Genomic DNA, 25537 nt, shown 5'->3' with positions numbered 1-25537 from the left:
GCATGATGGTGTGAGCCAGGCACCTGCAGAGCACGGGGGTGGGGTTGGGGGGCAGGGGGCTCTCTGGGTCATTGCCAACTGCTTGCAAATGTCTGTCCCAAGACCCGCTCTCCCCCCCAGAGGGTCCCCAGCTCCCTGTTGTGACATGACGTGGAGAGCTCAAGACCTGCCCTCACCCCCCGCCCCCACCCTGCAGCCCCACTGCCCCAGCTCAAGGGGTGACATTCCAGGCCTGCCAGAGCCACCAAAAAACTTACCAAAAAAACCCCGCTGTTGCTAAAACAAGTCAGGGTGCTATGGAAATCTGCTTTCAAAAACTGTGTGTGTGTAGTTTTTTAAAAAAACACATGTTGTGCTTTTTCTTCTCTCATTTTCTTTCTGACAATAGGGAGGCACGCCCTAAAAAACCCAACTAGCACCAGCACCAAAAAGCCAAGAAAGGAGGGAAACCGGGCGCCTGCTGGGCCATCAGCTCAAGGCTGGCGCTGGGAGGCGGGTGGGGGTCATGGGCCTCCGGCCACAGAGTTCTTCCTGAAGGTCCGGGTGATAACGCTCTTTAGACTGCTTGCTCTTTTTTTTTTTTTTAAATAACTTCTTTGGTGGGTGGAAAGGAAGTGACCAAACTTACACTTTGAGACTGATGACATGACAGTATCCTTCTAAAATAGGGGCTGCTTTTGTTTCTCGCAAATGAAGTGTTTGTTTCCTATCCCCCAGCCAGGTGAGGGGAAAGCTTCGGGTTCTATGAGGCAACTCAGAAACCGGGGAACTGCCGGGGACAGGCCAGGGCTCTCCTGCTCCTGTGAGAGGTGCTTATGCTGGTATCACTGCGGGTGACAGTGACAGAATGGTGCCAGAAAAAGATGCCAAAGGACCTATGTGCAGAAAGAAACCTGCTAAATCGATTCATGTTCCAACTGGATGCCTTTGCCCTGAAGCAAAAGCACTTTAGAAAACAAGTAAGACTTAACATGCATAGCCTGTGCGCCAGTGCAGGGGTCGGAAAAGCTGGTGCCTCTTCTAGTCTCTCACTATCTGACAGTTATCCAGGAGGCAGGACCTCGGGCCTCTTGAGTCCCTGTCTGAGCCGTGGGGAGATGTTCCCTCTGCTTCTCCTGGCATCGTGGGTCCCCAGGACCAAGTTTTCTAAATTAAGCAGATGAATGAACCTTCTCAGACATGAAATTCAGAGAGAAATCCAGGGGCAAGAACAGAAGCTCTGCAGCCCTCTGGGAGTGGCAGCAGCTTTGGCAGAGCCAATTTCACATCAAAGAATGGTCCAAGTGCCAGGCTTGGTCAGCTTGGAAAAAGAAACCACATCAGTCAAATGCAAATTCATGGGCGCAACTACACAAAAGCAGGGCTGGAAATGGACCCGACTGGCAATGCAGGCCGGAGCAAAGTCCTCCCCTGCCCAAGTCCCTAGATCAACACGGACTCTCTCTCTGAAGCTGGATGGAAGGGACAGCAAGGTCCCCCACTCACCTGTGTAGAAGCTGGAATCATTATTTTCTTGCTCGAAGATGCTCTTGGTCTGCGAGTCGAATCGGAGCCATAGTCCAACAGAAAGGACCGCGATCCCGGCAAGCTGCAAGACACACAGGACGTCGGTATGAGCCTGGCTGCCAGGGACATGGTGGTATCCCAGGGGAGCCGCCCTTGGCCTCTGCCCCTCGCCAGGCACCTGGCGGCAGCAGCAGCCACGCTGGGGTGGGCACAGGGAATCACGTCATTTGCTAAAAATAACAACCAGTGGGGAATAAACAGTTATCTCCCAGCAGTACAGGGATGGTTATTGTGTGGAGAGACTATTATACAGCAGTGAACATGAACCAGCTCTGATACTACGGGTGCGTCTGACCGTGTTAAACAGAAGCAGGGACTTCCCTGGCAGTCCAGTGGTTCCAGTGCAGGGGACACGGGTTTGAGGTCTTGTCGGGGAACTAAGATCCCACGTGCCTCTGGGCAACTAAGCCCACGCACCACAACTACAGAGCCGACCAATGACAGAGCCTATGAGCTCTGGACCCCAAGTGTGACATCAAAGATCCCACATCCCGCACCTAAGACCTGACACAGCCAACAATAAATAAATAAATATTATAAAACAAAAACACAGAAGAAGCAAAAAGCACCAAACACACACAATAGGATTCCATACAGTTAAAAATGACTATTTAGGGGTGCTTGTAACTCATAACTCGTAAGAAAAAGAAGAAAGTGACGATCATAAAGTCAAGTGAGTGGTGGTCAACAGGGAGGGGGGTTTCTGATGAGGGAACAGCAGTCGGGGGTGGGGGGGTGGGATGGATGGTCTACAGCTCTGGCGGTGTTCTAGCTTTGACTTGAGTGGTGGTGGTCCAGATATTCACCTCACAATTACTCTTTACTCTGTTTTCTGCACTCTTCTGTACATATACCATACAATAAAAAAAAAAAAAAAAAATCACCCAAAGAGCAGGCACATCCCTGGCTCTTCAGGCCGCTATGACTCCTGAGCCATGTCGCCCAGTGAAGCCTCCCCCATATCTGGTCCCTCCCTGTTCACACAGGGAAGCCTCACAACCTGACCCACCCAACTCTAGGTTTCGCTGGACACATCATTATGAGTGATCCTTATAAACATTAGACAAGAAGCCTTCAAGGGATCGTTCGATCCTACAATTTAGTGAAAAGCTCCTGCAGTAGGAAATGGCAACCCACTCAGGTATTCTTGCCTGGAAAATTCCATGGGCAGAGGAGCCCGGTGGGCTACAGTCCATGCGGTCACAAAGAGTTGGACATGACTAAGCATGCGCATGCCCATTTCAGAGGGGGGCAAGTTGAGATACTAGACTTGAAAGGGCAGATTTCTCCATAAGGAAAGCCTGAGGCATCAATCCTGGCCTCAGGCACTGCTGAACTCGGTGCCAGGAGGAGGCTCCCTGCCCAGCCCCCCAGCCGACTGAGCTCCCCTCCCCACTGCTGGCCTGTACCAGGGCTTGCCTGGGTGACTCACAGGCTGTGGGTGGTGGCCGGCTGGATGAGGGCGTGTGGGCTTGGGGCCAACACCCAGCCCCAGGTTTTACTGGCCCACCCTCTTCAACAGAGACAGGCGCCCTGTGTCAGAGCCCTACTCAGGGAGCTGGGTTCTCTGCTCCAGGGGCCAGGACAGCCTGTGGTGTAGACAGGCTTCTTCTCTCTCTCTCTCTGCTTCTCTCCTTTTCAACATGACTTGGCAGCATTTGAGTATGCTCAGCGGAGCATGGAGATGGCTACAGTGGGAGGGGTGACCCAAGACTTCAGACTGCAGTAGAAACAAAACCTTGTCTATACCCACAGCGGTGTCCACAGTGAGGGTCTGGAATTCCTTAAAATTCTATCTCTTTGGTTCTCCCATCTGGCAAACAGGAGTAGTGAGTCCAGATCCTGTGACTCAGTCTGGGTTCTCCCAACTCTCAGGATTGCCCAGAACAGGGGCCAAAATAGAAAATGTCCACGTACCAGGGACTAAGGCCCAAGTCCCTGGCCTACCTATTTAGGGATCTTGGAGTTACAAGAAAGAAGGTAAGACTTCCCCTTCTCCACTCCCAACACAAGGAGGTCCAATCAGGCCCCTGGAAAATGGAAGGCCACTGGTTTCTTTTGGGATGTGAAAGCATTAACCTGAAAAGCCTGGAGACTGGAGCTCTGAGCACACTTGCAGGTAGTCCTAGACAGTGGTTAGCGCTGAGAACAAACCCTGGCTTCCGTATCTCCTCTTGCCCTTATCCTGGCAGGGATGTTGCTGAGAACACCTGGGCCTGAGAGGCCTGTCCTTTCCTATCCTTTCTGCTCTAGGCTGCCTGCTCTTATCCAAGAATTATCCAACAGTCATTCTTCCTGTGGATAAATTTACTCATCCATCCCTTATTCTGCCGGGGAAATTCTTAAATGAGTCAGCACACACACACACAAAATAAAAACAATCCCATTTGAAAGAACTAAGCTACAAAAGACGGTGATGACTACACTCTGCCCAGAAGCTTCACAGGGCAGGAGCTGGGTCTCTTGGGGAATGATTCCACGCATGGGTAATGACACACAAATGAAACTCCCATTCTGTAATTTCAAGGACACATGCACAGGTGGCAAGATGAGAACTGGACCCAGAAGGTCCAACCTGGCCAAGGACAAGGCCAGACACAGGAGACAGTCCGGGGTCCTGCCGTATCTGGACCCTACCCCAAACCTAACATCAGGAGGGAGGAAAAGAGACTGGTTCTACAGAAGTGGAAAAAGCAGTAATAGATCTCCGTTTCTGATGCCTAAAAACTAACCATTAGCAAGGAAGAAGGCTCAGTCTCCCAGGAGGCAAGGAGGTCAGGGGCAGGACTGAGAGGCTCAGTTCCCACTCTCTTTTTTATGGCTGAGTAATATTCCATTGTATATATGTTCACCCAAATCACAGAGAAATGAGCCCTGCTGTCTGCTTTGACTGAATGGCTGAGCTAACTGGTTTGAGGGGATGCTGCCAACGACCGCTTTGTTTTCTGTAGTCCTGTTGGAGAAACAGCTTGAACTGGCTAGAGGTCACAGGGCCATCCATGATGGGCTTCCCTGGTGGCTCAGATGGTAAAGAATCCGGCTGCAATGTTAGAGATCTGGGTTTGACCCCTGGGTTGGGAAGATTTCCTGGCAATCCACTCCACTATTCTTGCCTGGAGAATCTCCATAGAGGAGCCTGGCAGGCTACAGTCCATGGGGTCACAAAGAGTCGGACATGACTGAGGGACTAAGGACGGCACAGGGCCATGATCCCACTTAATAGTAGCCTCCCTGGGTGTACAGATAGTGCTATCTGGAGAGCTCAGAGCACGTCTCAAGAGGGCCCACTTTCTGCTGTGCACAGAGGGTTCCCTAGCCCCCTACCTGGCTTTCACCCCTAGCTATCTGAGTCCTGGGAGAAACCAAACGGGAATGACCAGCAAGAACCAAAAAGAGGTTTACCGTTTAAAAAAGTGTCACCCCACGGTTCATAGCAGCACTATTTACAATAGCCAAGATAACCTACGTGTCCAGCAACAGATGAATGGATAAAGAAGATGTGGTACACATATACAATGGAATATTATTCAGGCACAAAAAAGAATGAAACAATGCTATTTGCAGCAACATGGATGGATCTAGAAATTATTAAGCTAGGTAAGTAAGTCAGAAAGAGAAAGAAACACCACATGATGTCACGTATATGTACAATCTAAAAAAATGATACAAATTGGGAGTTTGGGATTAACATTTACACAGTACTATATATAAAATATATAAACAACAGACCTTACTGAATAGCACAGGGAACTATATTCAATATCCTGTAATAAACCATAATGGAAAAGAATATGAAAAAGAATAGGTATATATCCGTATCACCGAGTCCCTTTGCTATACACCAGAAACTGACACAGCATTGCAAATCAACAACACTTCAGTTAAAAGGGTGTCAGCCAGTTATGGAAGGACTCCATAAAATTAGGACACAGGGGTCTGAGGTGGGGGTGGGGCAAGAAATCGACGGTTTCCTCCTGGGTTAACGCACAGCACATGGCAGGAATGTCGACCACACCGACGCTACGGCTGCAGTCTTGCCTCTCCCCGTCATGGAAGGACTCGAGCGCATGGATGCTGGATGCTGACAATTCCCTGCTCACAGCGTCTTGGAAAGAGAGCAGCAGCCTGCCTGCCATCACCAACCTGTCTGGTGGGGACGGAAGTAGAAAGTACAGGCCTTCCACTCCCAGCCCCAGGCTCCAGTCACCTCTAACAAAAGCCCATGGGACAGATTCTCCCTTTAGGCCAGAAACAGTCATACACATTTGATAGACTGGGGCAAGAGTACAATTTTTCCCATCATTTTACTGGAGATTTCTTTATTTCTTCAAGAATGTTCACTTTCTTCTTAGAGGATGGGCCAGGAGAGAAACACTGGACAAACCTAACAAAATACTTGACCAGAACGTCTCAAAACTGTCAGGGTCATGAAGAAGGAGGACAATGAGAGCAGACAGACACTGTCACAGACCAGAGGAGACAGGGGAGACTGTACACCCGCCACCTGGTATCTCGGGTGGGATCCTGACCAGAGGAGACAGGGGAGACTGTACACCCGCCACCTGGTATCTCGGGTGGGATCCTGGAACAGAGAGGTGACAGGACTGGAAAAACAGGTGGAATCTGAGGAAGTCTCGCTTAATTAAGGGTAGTATAGCAATGCTGGCTTCAGTGCTGTGACAACTGTACCTTGGAATATGCACTGTGAACGAGAAAGAAGATGGGCGTGGTGGGGAGTACAGGGAACTTTCTGTAATATCTTTGCAACTTTTCTGTAGATCTAAAGCTGTTGTAAAATCGTGTGTGTATGTGTGTGTGTGTGTGTGTATGGTAGGGCCTCTCTTTCAAAACTTCCTGTCTCCTTCAAGAACCTGCTCCATTAATCCACCCCTTTCCTGCCTCTGCTGCCTGTCTCAGCCGCTGTTTTACTTTCTGCCAACACACAGAGGAAGGTTTGTCTGTCCCAAAAAAACCCATCAGAAAACAAGCCCTCTCTTCCTCCAACTGCATTGCTCCTCCCGGCTGCTCTGTGCTTTAACTCCAGAGTTTGTAGCTAAACCATCTCCGAGTCCTCACTCAATTAGGAGTCCCTGTAAGGTCCCCTGCCCTCCTCTGACCCCTGTCCTTCACGCAGGATGGTGGCTGTTGAAAGGATCAGACGGCTTGGGTCACCACCAAGTGTGAAGGCTTCTACTCCGTCCTCACACTTTTTGATCTCTGAGCAGTGACATTGTGGAACCCTGCCACTGCCTCCTCTTCTGTTCCTTAGATGGAATCGCTCCAGCAAGCCCTTCCTCCTGGACAGCTGCCCTGGCCATCCAGGCCGGCTGCTTCCCCACCAGGATGTCCACCCCAGGAAATGTGACCCCTACTCCACACTGGTCTCCCCAGCATCCTCGCCCCCTCCCTTTCTGTCCACACTTTCCTGGAGGGCGGGGTGACTTAAGTCATTTGAGTAGCTCCCCTGCCCCATCCACACTTGGGACCAAAGCAGTCCTTGGTAAATCATTATTTAGTGAGTGAGGGCTGAGCACCAAAGAATTGATGCTTTCAAACTGTGGTGATAGAGAAGCCTCTTGAGAGTCCCTTGGACAGCAAAGAGATCAAACCAGTCAGTCCTAAAGGAAATCAACCTTGAATACTCATTGGAAGGACTGATGCGGAAGCTGAAGCTCCAATACTTTGGCCGCTTGATGCCAAGAGCCAACTCACTGGAAAAGACCCTGATGCTGGAAAAGCTTGAAGGAAGGAGGAGAAGGGGGTGACAGAGGATGAGATGGTTGGATGGCATCACTGACTCAATGGACATGAGTTTGAGCAAACTTCAGGAGACAGTGAAGGACAGGGAAGCCTGGTGTGCTGCAGTTCATGGGGACCCAAAGAGGTGGACATGACTTAGTGACTGAACAACAGGTGAAGGACGACTTCAATAAAAGAGAAGAGAATCTCTGGGACTTCCTTGGTGGTCCAGTGGCTAGGACTCCGTGTTCACAATGCCGGGGCCCGGGGTTCAATCCCTGGTCAGGGGACTAGACCCCACATACCACAACTAAGATCAGAGATCTTGTGTGCTGCAAATAAGACCTGGCCTGGCTAAATAAATAAACAGAAGAAGAAATGAACAAATAAATATTAAAAAGAGAGAGAATCTCTGAGGCCCGCCAGAACTTCCTCTCCTGGGTTCTCTTCCCTTGGACAAGCCTCCTTTCCCACTGGCTTGTCATCTGGATTCATTTCCCAACATCTCACAAGAGTCAGAAACTACAAACAACTACTTGCCCAGAATAAACACCGAGAAAGAGTCATAAGGGTATACAATGAGATTTAGGAGCATATCCACATCAGGTCTTTTGGAAAATGAGAGTGTTTATGAAAAGGCCATGCCCTGCTGTCCTCAGCATCCAGGGAGGTCCAGCTAGACACTCCGATCCTTGCAGAGCACACAGGTGCCCCAGTCTCTGGGGTGTGTGCCAGCTCTCCCCCCAGAGACATGAAAGCTGCACCCCACCCCAGGCCCAGGCCCAGGCCCTCGGCGATCGTTGAAAGCACCAGGCATCCAAGATGCCACGCGGCAATGGGGATCTCAGCGAGTCACCCCAAAGGGACAGTGCTGGGCCCCCAAATCTCCAGTTCCACGCGGGGAACTGAAAACAAATCCCAACGCGGTGTTGCTCAGAGGCTCGTGGCTGCCCTGGACCCGCTGCCAAGTCTGCAAGACTGCTTGCTTCCAGCCAGAGCCTGAGGAGGGGTGGGCGATCAGGGGCCCAACCCACCAAAAGGAACACCTGAAGTCTGAGAGATGGGATGTGAGGAGGAGGAGAAGAGGAGCTGGCTGACTGAAGAGGAGGTTTCTTTTTTTTTTTTTGGTGACTACTACACCTTCAAGGAGACCAAATCAGTCAATCTTTTTTTTTTTTTTTTTTTCAGTATTTTTCTTTTTTTCTTTTTTTAATTTCAGATATACACATGCTCCCCATCCTGAACCCTCCTCCTCCCCCTCCCCATACCATCCCCCTGGGCCGTCCCAGCGCACCAGCCCCAAGCATCCAGCATCGTGCACTGAACCTGGACTGGCATCTCGTTTCATACATGACATTTCACATGTTTCAATGCCATTCTCCCAAATCTTCCCACCCTCTCCCACAGAGTCCATAAGACTGTTCTATACATCAGTGTCTCTTTTGCTGTCTCGTATACAGGGTTATCGTTACCATCTTTCTAAATTCCATATATATGCGTTAGTATACTGTATTTATGTTTTTCCTTCTGGCTTACTTCACTCTGTATAATAGGCTCCAGTTTCATCCACCTCATTAGAACTGATTCAAATGTATTCTTTTTAATGGCTGAGTAATACTCCATTGTGTATATGTACCACAGCTTTCTTATCCATTCATCTGCTGATGGACATCTAGGTTGCTTCCATGTCCTGGCTATTATAAACAGTGCTGCGATGAACATTGGGGTACACGTGTCTCTTTCCCTTCTGGTTTCCTCAGTGTGTATGCCCAGCAGTGGGATTGCTGGATCATAAGGCAGTTCTTCCGACTGCCGGCGACGGCCGGGTATGGGCCCGACGCTCCAGCGCCATCCATTTTCAGGGCTAGTTGATTCGGCAGGTGAGTTGTTACACACTCCTTAGCAGATTCCGACTTCCATGGCCACCGTCCTGAAGAGGAGGTTTCTTATGTGCGTATGTGCGTGCACGTGCGTACAAGCGTGTACGCGGCCTCGCGCCCCAGCCCTCAGGTAGAAGGAACCATGTGTCCCCCTGGGACAACCCCGCACTCCGGCCAACATACTGGGTGGGGTCAGCTCCACCCTCTCTCCACATGGTCCCCTCTGTTTTCTGTAATATGAGCTGGCCAGTCCACATTTTTTAAAAAAATTACTTTGGCTGCACCGGGTCTTAAGCTGCGGCACGAGGGCCCTTCGATCTTTTCTTTGCGGCATGCAGGATCTTTAGTTGTGGCCCGAGGAATCTAGTTCCCTGACCAGGGATGGTACCTGGTCCTCCACTGCCTTGGGAGTGCAAGATCTTAGCCACTGGACCACCAGGGAAGCCCCTGGTCACATGTTTCTTTTTTAAAGGGCAAATACTCATGACTTTCTCCACCCAGCAGTCTGAGCCCGGGGGCTGCAGGGCAGATCATTCTTCATGAGCCAGATCTCTGGGCCGACCACAGACGGCAGGGGTCCCACCTGCCACCCTGGGAACGGCTGGAGGCGACAGTGGTGACAGGAGCAGGTGGGGGAGAAGGCAGGGCTTTCTTTCCTTCATCCCACCGTCCTATGAAGCCCTGGCCATCCGGTGACTTCGGTGAGCCTGTGGTCCCTAAGGGATGCGGCACACCTTTCAGTGAGGGGACAGGTAGTGGGACAGAAAAGGGCAAGAGCAGGGGCCCTGGCTCTGTCCCTGTCACTTGCAGCCCACTGCCAGCCACGGGGCAATGTTAGAGTCACCTGGTGGAACTCTAAGCAAGCCCCTGGCGCAGCTCCACCGGGCGTCTGGGTGCTGCCAGGAGAAGGCACACCTCTGCTGAGAAGGGTGCCTGCGTGACGGCGTGGCCTCGGGGTCTGATCCTGGCGCTGCCTCCAAGGAGCTGTGTGACATTCAGCACTTTCCTTAGCGTCTCTGAACCTCAGAGCTCCCATGTGTAAAAAAGGAGTTTGATACCTTCTTGCCTTTGACCCAGGTTGAAGGTGAAGATTAAATGCAGTGATGCATGTAAAACACTCTGAAAACTGAGTTCTAGCTAGCCAGAGTCTGTGGGGAGAACAATGACAACAGCAATAATAAATGTCCATCGACAGAAGAATGGATAAAGATGTAGTGCCTATACACAATGGAATATTACTCAGTCATTAAAAGGACGAAATGCCATTTGCAACATGCCGCAACATGGACGGACCTAGAGACTGTCATACTGAGTGGAGTAAGTCAGACAGAGAAGGAGAAGTACCATGCGACATCCCTTCTGTATGGAGTTTCAAAAGAAATCATACAAATTATTACAAAACAGACTCACAGACTTAGATAATAAACTTATGGTTGCCGGAGTTGGGGGAAGGATGGGGAGAAGGGACAGTTAGGGAGTTTGGGATGGACATGTACACACTGCTTATTTAAAATGGATCACCAGCAAGGACCTACTGAATAGCACAGGGAACTCTGCCCAAAGTTATGTGGCAGCCTGGATGGGATGGGAGTTTGGGAGAGAATGGATGCATGTATATGTATGGCTGAGTTCTTTGGCTATTCACCTGAAACTATCCCAACGCTGCTAATTGGCTATACCCCAATACAAAATAAGGAGTTTTTCTTTTTTTAAATAAACCTTGAAAGTGACATGAAGCCAACAGTGGGGAAATGTACGACCTCAGCGATGTGTCCTTCCCTGATCTGAGAGGGTGGCGGGTGGGCATAGGGCAACTGGGGACAGAGGGGGTCTGTCTCCTGTGAGTCTGAGTGTGGTGGGTGGGGACATGCCTCCCAGAGCTCCACAGGGACCAGCTGGAATCGCGGAGAGAGGTGGGATGGGGAGGGTTAGGGAGACGGTTGGCTGAGAGTGGAGGCCTTTGTCCTTCCTGGGATCCAGGCTGCTTCCGTGCGAGAGCGAAGTCACTCTGCAGAAGGCAGTTATTAAAGGGGCAGATCACAGAGAGAAAAGGGGTTTGACCTCCTGACTTTCCTCCTTGGGTAAGATCTGTATCAGCCCTGGAATTTTTCTGTTAACTTACTGTGCTTGGGAGACCTTGGCATAGCTGCCTGAGGCGCCCAGGGAGCCACAGAGGCTAACAAGAGGATGCAAGTGGCCCCACCGCCCATGCCTGATGGAAGCCTTGGGAGTGCAGATAAGCGGCTCGGTGTTCATGAAGCCTTTAAAAACCAGTCGGGCCACCTAGGCCTGTGGGTGCCGGCCTCACCCATCTCCATGGCAACCCGGGCTCAGGGCGGCTTGCCAAGCCTCGATGGGCTGATTCACGGTCAGAAGCCTGGGCTGGGCGCTGCTGGCAGGAGCAAACAGCAGCTGGATCCCCACCTCCTCTCTCACCCTCTCCCGGTGCCCATTTCCCCCGAGCTGCTATCTCTGGAAGGACGAAGCCCTTTGGCAACAGCAGAGATCTTGGGGTCCTGCATTCTCCAGGGCTGCCAGACAAGATAACAAGAACAGAAACCAAGTTCCACCCTGATTAAAAAAAAACAACAAAAAACACAAACTGCTATTAACTTGCTTTCTGCAACATTCAAAAGTAAACTGTTAGTTATGGCAGAATGGAAAGAGGCCAACCAGGGCCCATTACCAACTTTAGTTTTATTAGAGATGATGGAAAAGCCCCAGAGACCACAGTCCTGGGGAATGACCGATCCCTACTTTCTCCTTCCTCGTGCGTATGATCATCCCAGGGGCCATTTTGTTCACTTGGGGCTTCTGCTGAGCTGCGGATCTACAGAAACCAGTACCCTCAAAGGCCATTGGGAGACTTCTTTCCAGGCCAGCAGTTCTCAATGTGTGGCCCCCAATCAGCTATAGGGACAACAGCATCACCTGGGAACTCGTTGGATATGCAAACTTGCTGTACCCACCCTGGACTTACTTGATTAGAAACCCAAGTAAGCTGGGCTTCCCCGATGGCTCAAGTGGTAGACAGTCCACCTGCAATGCAGGAGATGCAGCTTCAGTCCCCGAGTTGGAAAGATCCCCTGGAGAAGGGAACGGCAACCTACCCCAGTATTCTTGCCTGGAGAATTCCATGGACAGAGGAGCCTGGCGGGCTACAGTCCACAGTCCATGGAGTTGCAAAGTCAACACGACTGAGCGACTGCGCACAACTAAGGTGAAACCCAGAAAGCTGCGCTGTTTTTTGGCCACACCATGTGGCATGTGGGACCTTAGTTCCCAGCAGTGGAAGCACAGTCTTAACCACTGGACCACTAGGAAGTTCCAGCAAGCTAAGTGTTAACAAGCACCCCCAGATGATTCTGCTGCGCACTCGAGTTTGAGAACCACTGCTCTGAGACTTTCATTTAAACACTGAACAACTGGAGGACATGGTAAAGCTCGCTGGGGTGGGGGGCTTCTGAACCCAGAGACCAGCTTTTGAAATGCCAGTGCCAAAAGGCACAAAGTCACAGAATCGGGGCCTGAGCCTCCCCTGGGTGCACAGGTACACAGCTGGCACTGGAAAGCCAGGGGTCCCGAGCCCGAGGATCACCTTGGCGGCCACACGGTGACAGGTAAGGGGGAGGATGTAGGACAGGTAGGCAGGAAGGAAGAGGTAAGAAAGATAGATACTGGCTGGACAACACTCTCTTGAACCCACTGAGCAGGGAAGAAGCCATAGTAAATGCTCAAGTCCGAACCTGCATTTGGCTTCCCCACATGCCTCCACGCACAGACTCACCCAGTGAACCCTCCTCCCTGAGAGGCCAAAACAACCTGGGTAGCCTTGGCAGAAACATCCCTAATGTCTGCAGCCTGCGATCTCCCTAGGACAGGCTGTGCTGTGTATGGAAGGGGTTGTTGTTTGTTGTTTAGCTGGCGACCCCATGGACTGTAGCCCGCCAGGCTCCTCTGTCCATAGAATTCTCCAAGAATACTGGACTGGGTTGACATTCCTTTCTCCAGGGGATCTTCCCGACCCAGGGATTGAACCCACGGCGGATTCTTCACCACTGGGCCACCAGGGAAGCCTATATGGAAGTGAACTCTTCCTCAGATTTTTCTCCAGGACAGATTTCACAAGAGGGGCCCCTGACAACCAGGCCTCCTGATGTGCCCCCAATTGGTACCTCCCTCCCTCACCTTTCCCAAACTGGGGAAATCTCTGAAATGCGCATTTTGTAGTCAGATGGAAAGATAATTTCTCTATTTCACCTTCTGAAAGGGATGAAGCCTATGGTAACATTTCAGCTCTGAGCAATGCCCTGGGATGCAGGTTGGCAGAACTGAAGGAATAAGACGCTGTTGAACGTGAAAGCTCAGGGCAGCCTCAACCTCTGAAAACTTCTAAGGAGAGGCAGCTTAGGTAACAGCAACTACAGAGGGCTGCAGAAGCTGAGCTCTGGCTAAGATGTCACAATAGGAGTTTTACATTAAATATCCTGTTACTGCTCTCAGTGACCTTGAATTATTGTAGGAAGGTTGCCACATTACCTTCATTCCCCACCTAAGGGAAGTGAGACCTAAGCAGAGTCACTCACTGACTGTCCCTCCCCTCAGGAATCTGCATTTCTAACAAGTTATTTCCTCCCTTCCCCCAATAATCTCCTGGGTCACAAAAGCCCCCTGCGGCTCAGCTCTGTGTTGCTCTTTTACACAATGTGGCACCTTGAGGTGCTGTCAACAGCAACAAAACCAAAATCCAAGTATCCCCTGCTCTGCTTCCCCCAAGCCAGGACCTGGGGAGACAGACTTCTGCTTCCTGTGGCCAAGTGTGTGTGTGTGTGTGTGTGTGTGTGTGTGCGCGTGCTCAGCCGTGTCTGGCTCTTTGTGACCCCATGGACTGCAGAGCATCAGGCTCCTCTGTCCATGGGATTTACCAGGCAAGCATACTGGAGTGGGGTGCATTTCCTCCTCCAGATGATCTTCCTGACCCAGGGATTGAAACTGGGAAGCCCTTCTTATGGCCATTTCGTGCCCTTAACATGCTTCCCTGACGGCTGAGATGGTAAAGAATTCGCTAGCAATGCAGGAGACTCAGGTTTGATCCCTGGGTCAGGAAGATCCCCTGGAGAATGGAATGGCAACCCATTCCAGTATTCTTGCCTGGAGAATCCCATGAACAGAGGAACCTGGCGGGCCACAGTCCATGGGGTCACAAAGAGTCAGATACGACTTAATAACTAACACACACACTGAGAAGATCATGGCACCTACCCCACCACCTAGATAATTCAACTTTAAAAACAAAAAATCGAAATTAAAATGTAAGTCTAAAGTAACCTTCCCCAGGGTTCCTGAGCACAGGCTCAGCCTGCCTGTGGACCCTTGGCCTCCCTTTCCTGGGATGTTAAAACACCTGAGGGCCTCCTGCGTGGAGGAGGGGAGGTGGCTTAATACCTTCAGCCCGTGGCTGCCACTGTCCTGCTCTGCAGGTCTCTTCTGGGCCAACTGTGTTTAGATTGCTAACAGGAGAACAGTCCCTGGAGGCGCACAGTGAGTGGATTTCTAGGGAAGAAGGGGAACAATGGGAGACTAGAGTCCTACAGTTGGGTCCTGCTGTTCTGGGTCAGGAAGATCCCCTGGAGATCCTGGAGAAGGAAATGAATATCTACTCCAGTGTTCTTGCCTGGAGAAGCCCATGGACAGAGGAGCCTGGCGGGCTACAGTCCATGGAGTCGCAAAGAATCGGACTGAGCGACTGAGCACGCATGCACACCCTTCTGAACCTGAGGGTGTGGGTGAGACGGCCTTATACCCTTCGAGGTAGTTCCCATCATCCCAGCCTGAGATGAGGAAACAGGCTCAGAGTGGTACAGTAACTTGCCCACCATCACAGAGCAGACATGCAGTGCCTTGGCGGACAGCTCTCTCCCTGTCGTATGCACAGCATGTGCCAGGCACAGGTCAGCTACTTGACTGCCTGTCTCATCCTTGGTGGAACGGCGGGAGCTTGGTCCCCTCTCTGGGGTGTGGTGGAGAATGAAGGACCTATAAAAGTTTTTTCTTAGCACATATTTATGGGAATTCGGCAGTGACTATGTCTGAACAAGTTCGAGACTTGAGAAATCCTCCCTTCTGAGGACTGAGCCAGCACTTTTAAAAAACCAGAGCCCTGGGATTTTCCTGGTGGTCCAGTGGCTAAGACTCCATGCTCCCACTGCAGGGGGCCCAGGTTCGATCCCTGGTCAGGGAACTAGCTCCCACATGCTGCAAGTAAGAGTTCACAGGTCAAAGTAAAAGATCTCATGTGCCACAGTTAAAACCTGGTGCAGCCATATAAATGAAAAGGACAGCAACAACAGAAAATCAGAGCCCTTATTCTGTCTAAGAGGAGAAAAGTTTCAGTTCCTACGAGGTGTTGGTGTTAAGTGGTTTAGGGCTGAGGGAATGGGAGGGAGGCCTCTGCCCAAGGTAACTTCCTTTCTAAGCAAGAAATCTCATTTCAAGTTTCCACTGCCTGTTCGCCAGACTTGTAGCAGATGTCAGCCAGCACATAAATCCATTTTCTGCTGAAAGCAGGCATTCTGATCTTAACCAAAATCATCTGATGTGGGAGATTGTTTTGGGGCTGTTTGGCTTTAAATTCCAAAATACCATTGTGTTTTCCATTGCATATGCCTCACTAAGATGCCTGGTGATCACACACACACACACACATTCTTGCTGACATACTTTAGCCACGCGGACTAGGTTCTCATTTCATCTGTAGAACCAGTTACCACTTGCTTGCACAACCCTGAGTGGTGGGAGACGTGCCTGTCCTATTCCCTAAAATGATGTCCCCTTCATTTTAGTCCCAACAATCAGACAACAAGCTGTCTGCTGTCTGCCATGTTCCTAGTCCCACCCGAAGCACTTCACCTGAATCATTACACTTTCTCAATGAACTCCCCAGGTAGGTAATATAAACTTCCAGTTTTCAGATGAGAAACTTCAGGCACAGAAATTTAGTAGCTTGTTTTGGGATCGCATAGGTATCAGAGTTACAATGTGGACCCTGTACAGTCTGACTACACAGCCTAAATTCTCATGTTGCTAAGTCTTGTTGATCTGTTTGGTTAATTTCAGGGCCAGAAATTTTGAGTTTTGTCTTTTCTCCTTCCTAGTCACGTCTGATTCTATTTCAAAAGTGGCATCGTCTCACCGTAAAGGCCCCAAGAGAGATCCCGTGTATGAACAGAGTGTCTACCTTCTCAAGACAGGAAGGGATCTGCCACCCCACCTGGCCTGTAGGTGCCATGGGAGCCTGGCCTCTCTCCAGGGCAGCTGCCTGATGGATGGAGGCTTGATTCCTCTTCCTGACCTCTGGCAGGAAAACTCTGTCCACGCTCTTGCTGAACTGGCCAGAAACCGAGTGTGGACCCAGCCCTGCTCTGGGAAACAGATTCTCCAGAGTGACCTAGTACATTTCCTTCTTGTCCTAGCTTTGTTGTCCACCGTTGCAAGCCTGGCAGGCAGACACTGCTGTAGCTGCCCACCGTCCTTACACCCTTACAGGCGTGGCCCCACGGTGGGACCCAGAGCCTCTGCCCTTCCCCCACAGCCCATCCTGCCAGCCGATGCCTGTGTTACAGCCCTGGGCATGGGACCCCAGAAGCACCTGTGACATGAGGGTCATGTCACAGCTCCCTATCCTAAGGGTTCCTCTCCAGCACTGGAAGAGCACCTAAATGCCTTGTTGAAATGAGTTTTCTGTCTCTTAAGGGTTACCTGTCTCGGGGAATCAGGGCTATAATGTGACTGAAGTGGGGGAAAGCAGGCTGGTAGAAAGGAGGCTTTAAAAAGTTTGAGCACCAATAGTAAAACAGGATGAAATCCACAGCCCCACATCAGAAGAAAGAAGGCACTTATAGTGTATCAGGGTGAGCAGGAGGAAGAGACTTAGGGGGAGTTTGCTGTCCGTGGAGGGCACATTCTGCTGGGGTGGCTTCCCACCCATCAGCGGGAGACATGGATGTGAGGAGTGCAAGCAAACAGGCACATTGCGATTGTTCATCTAGAAGGGAAGAGTTGTTCTCGACTGGGACCTGTAAATAACTACATCTTAGTCTTTTCAGGCTTTTATAACAAAGTACTGTGGACCTGTGGAAAAGTCCAAGATCAAGGCACCGTCCTCATGAGCTCATCACCCCAAAGGCCATGCCTCCAAATACCACTGCATTAGACTTTAGGATTTAACATAGGAATATGAAGAGACATAGTCTATAGCAAACTATCTTTTTAAACAAATGCTTTGGCTGTGCCTCCATGGCATGTGGAATCTTTGTTCCCCAACCTGGGATCAAACCCATACCCCCCGCAGTGGAAGTGAGGAGTCTTAACCACTGGACAGCCGGAGAAGTCTCTATGGCAAATTATCTCTTAAAAACACCAAACCTCCCAAAGAAGACATCCTGATGGCCAACAGGCACATGAGAAGATGCTCACAGTCACTAATTGTTGCTGCTGCTGCTGCTAAGTCACTTCAGTCGTGGCAGACTCTGTGCGACCCCATAGACAGCAGCCCACCAGGATTCCCCGTCCCTGGGATTCGCCAGGCAAGAACACTGGAGTGGGTTGCCATTTCCTTCTCCAATGCATGAAAGTGAGGTCGCTCAGTCCTGCCTGAGTCTTAGCGACCCCATGGACTGCAGCCTACCAGGCTCCTCCGTCCATGGGATTTTCCAGGCAAGAGTACTGGAGTGGGGTGCCATCGCCTTCTCCACACTAATTGTTAGGGAAATGCAAATTAAAACCACAGTGAGATATATTACACCTGTCAGAAAGGCTATTATCCAAAGGTCAACAAGTAACAGGTGTTGACGAGGATGTGGAGAAAGGGATCCTTGTGCAGTCTTGGTGGGCATGTAAACTGGTGCAGCCAGTATTGAGGTTCCTCAGAAGATTAAAAATGGAAGTGGTCCAGCAATTTCACTTGCAGTTACAGATCCGAGGAATACGAAAACACTAATTTGAAAAGTTACATGCACCCTGATGTTCACTGCAGCACTATTTACTATTGTAAACAGCTAGTGCCAAGATGTGGTAACAATGTAAATGTAAATGGATAAAGAAGTGGTGTGTACACACACACACACACACACACAACAGAATATTATTCAGCCATAAAGAAGACAGAAATTGTGCCATTTGTGACAACACGGATGGAAGTGGAAGGTATTATGTTAGGTGCAATCTGAAAAACAACACAAATGAACAAACCAGACCCACAGACACAGAACAGATGGGTGGCTGCCAGAGGGGAAGAAGGCTGGGGGATGGGACGTGAAACAGGCGCAGGAGATCCAGAGGTACAAAATCTTGGTTATAAAATAAATAAGTCATTTGTTATTTGTGATGTACAGCATGGCAACTCTAGTCAGTGATACTGTTTTGCAAATTCGAAAGTTGCTCTCATTTCAAGAAAAAGATACATGAACCCTGATGTTCACTGCGGCACTATTTACAATAGCCGAGGTATGGAAACATCCTAATTGTAAATGGATAAAATGATGTAGTATATATTCAAGAAAAAAGAAGGCTGTGACTTTGGTGACAGATGGTACCTAGACTTACTCTGGTGCTTTTTTCAGGGTATACAAATGTCAAATCATTATGATTTTGGAGGAAGGTCCTACTGATTTCATGGGATTTCCCGCCCCCAAAAATTCAGACTTGCCAGTCAAGGATGACAGCATGCAGTATTTAAAAACTATCCAGAAGTCAGTGTTTTTTTGGTGGCGGGGAAGAATTACTGGATGGATGTAATTAAAATAAAATTATCTCATCTGGACACAGGATGTTGCTTTCCACAGCTGCCTGCCATCGTCTGACGGAAAACGAACATGTCCCTGGACCAGTGTTACTTTTTCCACGGAACGAAGCAGGCAAGTATCTGCAGTTAGACTTGGAAAACATAAATTCAAAAAAAAAAAAAAAAGTATTGTTTAGCACTTTTGATCTCCTGAATTCCCTTGGTTGCAAAGGATGATCTCTGGGTGAACCTGGGTCCGACAGTCTCTTCCCCAGATTTTCAAGTCCCCAAATGATGAAATCAGTGCTCTTCTGTAGGTTAGAGGGAATGATGGTTTCTGCAAGACTGGTTGAAAAGACCTGTGATGGCTCCCAATAAAGTTCCCCTGATCCTACTCTGGGGGAGGTGGGAACACAGAATATAAACATGCAGCTTTGAGAAACTTTTCCACGCTCCTCTGTCCAGACTATCCACCAAGGAGGCTACAGGACCACAGAAGCCATGGTGACCTGTGACTTCAGGTCCCTCATCTCACAGCCAGAGGTACCCAAGAAAGCCAATCAAGGCTTGGGTTCTTCAGTAGAAAAGGTGCTTGTGTTAAGTCCCAGGGGTATTAAGCCCGAGACTGTGCAACAGATCCGAAAAGGCGGGCCTCCTTGCAAAATGGAATTGAACAGGAAAACAAGACACATCAAACACGGACACACAGTTCTGTGTGTAAGAGGGAAGATTCGCCTTGGACACAAAAAGGAAAAGTGTGAGAACACTGATGGGTGAGGTCTAAAACCGCAGAAGGCTTCATTTAGCAGAGTAAGCATTCCGGTGAGGACAGCCCTCGGAAGGGCTGTTTATCAAAATGGTTCTGCACCAGCAGTGGTTTCGTTTGAGCACAAAGAGGAAGGTCTGGAATGGTGCTGTGGGCCATTTTGAAAAAAAAGAATAGTGTGTGTGCCTGTGTAGGAATCCCGCCTCTCGCCCCCAGGGCCCCCATCAGGAGTCAGACCTGTTGATAACCACTGGAGGGCAAAGTGGAGGGGGTAAAAGCCATCAGGAGCCAGGCAGGGAGAAGTCCTATTTTCCTGAGCAGAGGCAGACACCTGGCCTCCCCTCCCCTCTCCCCTAACCTGCTAGGCTCTGTGCAAACGCAGCCGGCTCTTGCTGACAGCACTCCGGCTGTCCGGGTGCCAAAGGGTGGAAGCCATTTCATGCAGGAGCCCAGCGGCCTGCCGAGCCCAGCGCTGAGCAAACGGCCTCTGGGGGGAGCCGCAGGTTAGGTGGGAGGGGCAGCAGCCAGCGCTACCCCTGCTGGTCCGCCCCCACCCAGACCCCGATCCCGGCGCCTCTGCAGTTTGATTTCCAGTGGGGCCACCCGTGACATGGAGTCAGTGTCCTGAAGTGGGGATCGCAGAGGTGGGTGGAGGAACGAGGCTGGCGGTGACGCAGGAGGAGAAGGAGGAGGAGGAGGAGGAGGAGGAGGAGGAGGAGGAGGAGGAGGAGGAGGAGGAGGAGGAGAAGAAGCCCGGAGTGTGTGGACGAGGGGTGTGCACCTGGCTACCTCTCTGGTTTCAACTTCCATACTTCTCAGGCAGTGGCTCCCACCCTCCCTACCTCCTTTCCCCTCAGGAATGATAAGAGCCACAGCTGGAAGCTTACTCTGCACCCAGGACTAAGCTCCTGGGCCAAGTGCATCACAAGCACGTGCTCCTGTAACCCATAGCCACCCTGGGGGGTGGGGGCAGGCGCCAGCTCCACGTGATGATGGGGAAATCGAACCCAGAGCTGCTGGTGCTCTGACCACTGGGCAGCACTGCCATGAAACGCTCACCCAGGGGGAGACCTCACCCAGGAGGAGTGGAGGCAACTCCAGGGTTAACAGGAAAGAGAGGCAAGACTCAGGTCCCAGAAATAAAGGTCAAATGAAGCCACTCTCTGAGCCAAGCCTGGGTACCCACTATACACTTCCATTTCCGGACTCCTATTTTGGGTTGTGTGGGAATGTCCTTCGCTGTAGGTCACGGGGGTGGGGTTGGTTTCTTAGGCTGACCTTTTGGGACCATTTGCTCCCACTCACTGGTCTTACAGATGAGGAAGCTGAGCTATGGAGTTCAAAAGTGACCTGCTTGGTTACTGTATAGCGCAGGTAACTATAGTCACTATCTTCTAATAACCTATAATGGAAAATTACTTCAAAAATAATAAATGTGTATGTGTATAACTGAATCATCTTGCTGCGTGCCTGAAGCATTGTAAGTCAACTATATTTCAATACAATGTATATATTAAGAAGAAAAAAAGTAACTTGCTCGGGACTTCACTAGTGGTCCAGTGGTTAATTTAAGACTGTGCTCCCAATGCAGGGGGCATGGGTTTGGGCCCTTGTCAAGGAACTAGATTCCACATGCCGCAGCTAAATAAAAACACACACACACACACACACACACACACGTGACATGCTCAAAGTGGGCTGAGGGCAGAGCTGACCCAGGTCCCTGAACTCTGGTTTCCACGGAGCCTGTCTTAGGCCCAGAAGATACTGTTTCTGGAGAAAGAGAAATTCCCTGCTCTTCCCATCAGTGAGGGAGGGGTCAGGGATGAGGTGGGGGGACATAGTGAGCAAAGGGCAGAGGGAGGTGAAGGTAGAATGGGAAAGCCTGGCCTGGCCCAGCTCTGGTTCCCCACTAAACAGCTGAGGCTGCCACTCTGGCATCACAACAGGTTTCCCCTCTCAATCTTCTCTGGAGGGCGGGTGGGCAAGCAGGTCAAAGGAAACCCAGAAACAACTGAAACGGAACTGGGAAGTAAGAGTCCTGGGGCCACTGGAAGGACAGAATGACCGCTGACTTGGCTGCAGGCACCAGGGGCCTTACTTCTGGGGGTGGAGGGCAGGTGGTGCAGGCTGTGCTGTCACCGAGGGGCCCTCAGGAATGAGAATGGGGGCCAGGGAAGAGGTACACCCTTTCTCCTTGATTGCCCCTGCCACTGAGGTGGGCCTCTCCTCTCTGGATCCCTGCTGGACCACCCCTCTCAGCATCCCCTGGCCATGAGGTATGGGTGACTCCTACCCTCCCAACTCCTGCTCTTCAAGGCCCATATCAGGTCCCAAACACTGAATTTATAAATTCTGAGTCTCAAGAGAGAAAGGGAAGTGACGACATCATAACGATCCAAGCAAGCAGTTCCCTCAGGTCACGGTTTCCCTTAAAAATCATTTTTTGAGGGCTTGTTGCCACCCTCCTATCATTCTTATCCAGCTGGGTATGGTGGCTAGCGGTGACATAAAGTGCACTGGGCACACTACAGCCCACAGACCTGTTTTCAAACTTACCTCTGATGCTCTCCAGCCACCTGACCCTGGCCAAGTTACGGAACCTCTCTGGGGACTGGTTTCCTGGTCATTGATAAAAATGGGGATAATGCTTTCTGCTCTGACCATATTGTGGGACTTGGAAAAGGACTTTGCAGGCTGTACCGTGCTGCACAAGAGATCACAGTGTTCCTTTACTCTATCACCTCCTAGGAGATGAGGGCTACATCTCTATAGGGACCTTAATACAGGAGTACTGAACAAATGGGCTTCCCTGGTGACTCAGTGGTAAAGAATCCTCCTGCCAATGCAGGAGATGTGGGTTTGATCACTGGGTCGGGAAGATCCCCTAGAGAAGGAAATGGCAATCCACTCTAGTATTCTTGTTGGGGAAATCCCACGGACAGAGGAGCCTGGTAGGCTACAGTCCATGGGGTAACAAAAGAGCTGGACACAACTTAGCAACGAAACAACAACGACAACTTAACAATAGTTGATTCAGATTCTTGCAGCTACTGCTTACCCCCCACACCACCTGTTACCAGGTCCCCTTGTTGGTTTTGTGATGGAGACGGAAGAGGACAGGACCCAAAGGATCTAGGGGCCGAGGTATTGGCTTGGTTCCTGTGACGCTGATCGGATCAGCCCAGTTCCGGTTCCCACTTCTTTACTGTGAAGAAGTTGGACAGGATGACCTCGAAAGTCATTTCCAATTCTACACCCAACCGGTCCCAGAATGAGTCATCTCTGTTTCAGATGACACTGCCCATCAGCAGCACTGAGCCCAGGTGGGGCAGCTCTGGACATGGGTGGGGTGGCAGACTGGAGGCTGCCGGAGAGGTCTTGGAGTCTCCCACCAGGCTCTGCCGGGCTCCTCTGTCCATGGCATTCTCTAGGCAAGAATACTGGAGTGGCTTGCCATGCCCTCCTCCTCCAGGGGATCTTCCCGACCCAGGGATCGAACCCATGTCTCTTGCATCTCCTGGACTGGCAGGGGGGTTTCTTTACCACTAGCGCCACCTGGGAAGCCAAGGAGTCACCAGGGGACTAGCAGGGGAGAGAAGGTGCTAGAGGAAAACTCCTTAAATGACTAGGGTGGGGCAAGGCGGGGCTAGCCCGCCTTCCACATTCTTTTCTGGTGCCTCTGTTGGGGTGAGGAGGAAGCCAGGCTGGCAGCCAGCTGGCTGGCTGCTGGGACTAGTGGGAACAGCAGGAGGGTCTCCCTAGAGCAGGCCCTGGGCTGGGCAGGGCACATCTATGCTCCACCTTCACTAGGGCAGGTGTTTGGTGTGATGACTTGAGCAAGGGCAGGTCCGTCTCATATCCCGTCAGCTCCAGGGAGAGGAGTAAATCTTGGGAGACTTTTCCCTGGGGCTCATGGGGAAACAGATCCGAGTGAATAAGTACAGTTTTGTTACAAGCCTCCTGTGGCATGCCCCTGCTTCTATAGCCATCTCTCTCTGGAGAGTGGCACAGGATCTGCCTTTCCAAATGCCTTCCTGATGGCAAAGGGGCAAACATCGTCCACCTGTGAGCGGGGGAAGTGGCCCTGAAATTAGGACACCAAGTCCCCTACCCCTTGCCTCGGTGTCTGGGTGGCCCCTTAATCCCCCTAGGGAGGGCTCCGAGGGGACTCTCCCCTTCCCCGCTGCCCGCCTCAGGCTGCCGTAGGCTGAGAGGCTGCCAGTGGCCGGCAGCGGGAGTCTTGGAACTCCCAGGCCTGCGTCCTCCCCAGGTGACAGTCCGCTCCCGGTGGCCCCACCCGGCTTCTGGGTGGGCTGGCGAGGGAGGAGGTAGGGCGGCCACCTGATCCCTCCCGGAAATGGAGAAACACGGGACTCATCCCACACGGGCGCCGATAAGCATCGGCCCCAACTCTCCCCAACAGTCCCGGAGTTCTCTCCAGTCCAGATACTTATCGCCCTTTGGGGAAAAAGAAAATCAAGACAAGCTAGTCTTTCAGGTAGTTTTGAGGGAGCTCGGACTTTCTCACGCCGGGTCAGAATCAGTCTGAGAGCTCGGGGGTGCAGGAGGGACCCCGACTTTCATTCACGAATGGGGTCCCGGGACGCCGACACCCGCGGTCGGGGCGTCCCTTCCCCTCCCGTGCAAACGTGCCAACAGCTCTTGGCTGAGCGCCCCCGGAGAGACATTAGTCCCTTTTCGCGTCCGCATCCTTCCCCTCCTCGCGGCTCCGGATCGCACAGTCCGCCACAGCCCCCCACGATTAGGGCCTTAAGTCCCCAGCAGAGGGGTGCTCTGATTCTTCCTCTTGCACTCGGAGGGGCTCGGGGTGGGAGCAGACACAACTCCACCCGCAGGTCATCAGGGCCGCGCGTCAGCCGCCCGCCTCGCTTCGGACGCGCCCCGGACCAACCCGTCCGCCCCGCCCGTCTCGGCTCGGGCCGAGGAGTTAGTTGGAGGCCGCAGCGCCGTCTCCTCCCCGCCAGGAGTCTTCCCCGCACAGGCTGGGCGGGTGCCCTGCAACCCCGATCGCGGACCTAGTGCGCCGGGCGGACAGGTGGCCCCCGAGAGGCGCGCGCGGCAGTCGCACTCACCCAGAAGATGAAGTTAAATCCGAAGAGCAGGTATTTGATGCACTTGGTGCCTCCTTTGACCGGCATGATGCGAGCTAGAGTGGTCTGGGTTGGACTGATGTGAAACGGGGCCGCGTGAGGCCGGAACGGGTGGGACCAGGCTGTGGACTGAGGTACGCGCGGCTGCCGCTGGCCTCGGGGCTGCACTTTTAAAAAGTGCCACTCCTCGGCCGCGCGCCGCCGCGGTGCGCATGTGCGGGGCCCCGCCCACGCCCCGCAGGCCCCGCCCCCGGCCCACCTGCCACGCCACGCCCAGGTCCCGGGGCCCGCGGCTCCTCCCGCCTCTGGCTCGGTGCTCCCCACCTAGTCGGCCGGACCTGACTTCACGCCTTGGCTTCCCTTTCCTCCCAACCGTCCTGGGGTCTTTCCAGGCCGTCATCCCTGGACGATTTCATCCTGGAATTATGTGAAGGCCTCACGCCTTTCGGTTCTCTCCTGGATTCTGCCCCTCCCGAGCCCCTAGGAGAACTTCCCCGGTGGGTGGTGAGGGCAGAGGCCCCTTACCTAAGATGGCCAGCAGAATGAGGGCTCTTCTTGCTTGGGGCCCGATTTGAAGAGAAACTGTTTCTGTCTCCCTGGGGCGGCTCCTTGCACACTTTCACTCTGAAGCACACTCTTCCCTTGGCACACGGAGGCTTGCCTTCCGGATGGGAGGATCAGTAGGGGCTTA

The 25537-nt window shown here is 51.7% G+C and overlaps 1 protein-coding gene across 1 annotated transcript in view; it reads right to left on the bottom strand.

The window, feature by feature from the left end:
* CD9 (CD9 molecule) overlaps nucleotides 1-25030 on the bottom strand; it is a 36494-nt gene extending 11464 nt beyond the window's left edge. The window contains 2 exon segments of the mRNA XM_070371772.1: nucleotides 1486-1588; nucleotides 24829-25030. Coding sequence (XP_070227873.1) covers nucleotides 1486-1588; nucleotides 24829-24894 — 169 coding nt within the window. The 5' untranslated portion in view covers nucleotides 24895-25030.
* Between the last annotated feature and the right edge of the window lie 507 nt (nucleotides 25031-25537).

The sequence above is a fragment of the Bos mutus genome, chromosome 5, assembly GCF_027580195.1.
Source record: "Bos mutus isolate GX-2022 chromosome 5, NWIPB_WYAK_1.1, whole genome shotgun sequence".
NCBI lineage: Eukaryota > Metazoa > Chordata > Mammalia > Artiodactyla > Bovidae > Bos > Bos mutus.
Note: the sequence above shows the minus strand (reverse complement) of the source record. Positions and strands in the feature narration are given on the sequence as shown.